The sequence below is a fragment of the Penaeus chinensis genome, chromosome 5 (assembly GCF_019202785.1).
Source record: "Penaeus chinensis breed Huanghai No. 1 chromosome 5, ASM1920278v2, whole genome shotgun sequence".
Classification (NCBI taxonomy): Eukaryota; Metazoa; Arthropoda; class Malacostraca; order Decapoda; family Penaeidae; genus Penaeus; species Penaeus chinensis.
The window spans coordinates 12,483,876-12,486,375 of NC_061823.1; the positions used below are offsets into that span (position 1 = coordinate 12,483,876).

The 2,500-nt window shown below is 42.2% G+C and overlaps 1 protein-coding gene across 1 annotated transcript in view; it reads right to left on the reverse strand.

The window, feature by feature from the left end:
* Positions 1-991: 991 nt before the first annotated feature.
* The window catches only part of LOC125025875 (cuticle protein AM/CP1114-like), a 1,738-nt gene continuing 229 nt past the window's right edge, over positions 992-2,500 (reverse strand). Inside the window, exons 2-3 of the mRNA XM_047614171.1 lie at positions 1,554-1,786; positions 992-1,424 (exon numbers count right to left, since the gene is read on the reverse strand). Of these exons, the coding sequence (XP_047470127.1) occupies positions 1,193-1,424; positions 1,554-1,786 (465 nt within the window). The 3' untranslated portion in view covers positions 992-1,192. The remainder of the gene's footprint in view (positions 1,425-1,553; positions 1,787-2,500) is intronic.

The window sequence follows — 2,500 nt, forward strand, 5'->3', positions numbered from 1 at the left end:
TGGCGATGATGATGATGACGATGATGATGATGATGATGATGACGATGACGATGACGATGACGATGACGATGATGATGCTGATGCTGATGCTGATGATGATGACGATGATGATGACGATGACGATGACGATGGTGATGATGATGAAAGGAATAATAATTGCAACAAAATCGAAGGGAATGGACAAACTGGCTCAGCATATACAGATACTGAAGGACTTACTTCGTATAGTACTTTAATAATTATTTCTGATAAAGTACACATACAAAATAATACTTAGATATAAGAATTCTATTCTATTCTGTGACTCATTCCCGGTTTTTGGCAGCGTCAATGGCCTACTCCTAATAGCAATACATGTTATTAGAATGAACAACTTTAGTACAATACTAGTAATAGCACTATGGCTATTGCACAAAATAGCAGAGCTTATAGGTGAGCTAGTAACAACAATAGTAACAGCAGTGGTAATATTAGCAGGAGCAGCAACATCATCATTAGCAGCAGTAGCAGTTGTAGCAGTGGCGGTAATAATATTGACGATGATGCAGTAGCTCAAATAATAAGGCTGGCTAACAAACAGCCTTGCGCGACGCAAATTTATGTTTATGTTGATGGCGTTACCAAATAAGCTAAACCTAATACCATTTGAAAGATGATTTTAAGCTGCTTGTAGTCCAGTCGATACATCTGAAGTGCCCGTGAGCTGAATCTCGATGAAGAATACAGCAAATATAGGTTACAAAAGTCATCTCGTAAATTACTTGGCGAGAAAAAAGTAACTACAAATCAGTTTCTTCCACGATGTTATGATACATCCTTTACTTTTATTTCAAGATATTTTATGCAGATCTTCAATGCTTATGTGTCTCACAACATTCCAAAGGAGCCGACGGGGGTACTTGCGTAAAGTGTATAAAATTGTCGTTAATCAGGCACAGGCATCTGATATTTATATGATTAGCTTTTTATAATGTCTATAAAACGAGGTAAATGTTCGTATGCAATAATTTATTTGGCAATAAGAATTTCATTCAGATAATAAATTACATAGAGCAAACGCTCCAACATTCACACAGTATGAACATGGTACCGCTTTGCTTTGGCCATCTGAAACAACACAAACGGCGTAGTCGGTGCACTCATATATCAGGGAGGTGATATAACAGACCCTTACATGACGTAAGCGTTGTTATTACTTGCTTGGGGCGCCGTATGTCTGGCGAGGAGCAGCTGATGCTTGTCTGTCCTCCCCACGGGCCTTGCGGGCGTCCTCCTCAGCGGCGAAGGCGATCTGGTCGAGGACGAACTGAGGGATCGGGTGGGGGAAAGCGGGGGCCACGGGCAGGAAAGCGGATTGGGGCTGGTAGCCGTTCTCGTCGGCCACGAACTCGAGATCGAAGTCCTGGCCGTCGGGGAAGGTGAAGCTGCAAGGCAAGGGGAATCGAGATGAGTGCATTGCTTGTATGGCAATCAGGGTATACAGAGTGTCTCAGAATTATGATTCAGAAGATAATTTCCACTTTCACGACTCTAGCAAAAGAGTTTTTCCGTACCTGATTCTTCCTTGCTGTGAGCCGTCAGCGGCGCCAGACTCGCTCCTGACGATGCCGTCCTCAGTCTCTACATCGAAGCTATAGGCGCCGCCCGCAGGGTGAACGCGGTCGTCACGGACAATGGCGATTTGCCTGACTGGGGACGTCGAGGCTACGCGTTCACGAGGGGCGTCGTAGCTGAAGGAAGGGGCCTTGTCTGCGGCGGCCACGGCCAGGAGAAGTGCCAGTACTACCTGCAATGAAAATCTTATTCATAAAACAATACCAATTCGCCTGTCTGTCTGTCTCTCTAACCTCTCTAACTTCCATTTTTAAATCTAATTCTGGCAAAAATTAAAACACCAGAACACGGATTAGAACACGCTATCTTAATATGAAGAACAAAACAGTCAGTAGCAGCATACATATTAAATAATACAATTACATATAGTGTTCACAAAGCGTCACTTATGCTGAGACAGAGAAGCTCCCGCTGCAAGAATGTGGACAAGAGGGTCTTGGTCAGCTTTAATAGCATGACGTCAGTACTAAGCTCCGGCATACCAGATCGTTTCGGAGGCTGGCCGGGCTGTTGAAAGTGCAACCTGATTTATCTTCTGGCCGTGCGAGGGCAACTATGTCACTACATTACTAGGAATAATAATATGGAGAAGAAGTAGAACACGGAGAAGTAGTAAAAAATCTACTTCGACTACCGATAAGCGATTAAAATTAAATCGGCATTTGTTATTAAGCGCAATAAAAGGAGGTGAACTTTAGATTTCAGATAAAAAAGAAAACAGTTGCTGCAGTGATTTCTTTTGTATGTAATTTTTTGCCAAGTTGTACTTAATCTTATTCGAAATATCCATTTTTTTTAAAACTAAGATTGTATTTTAATTTTAAAAAGAACATTGAAAGGACCGTCATGGAAGAATTACAAGCGCCTGGATCTAAAGCAAATGAAG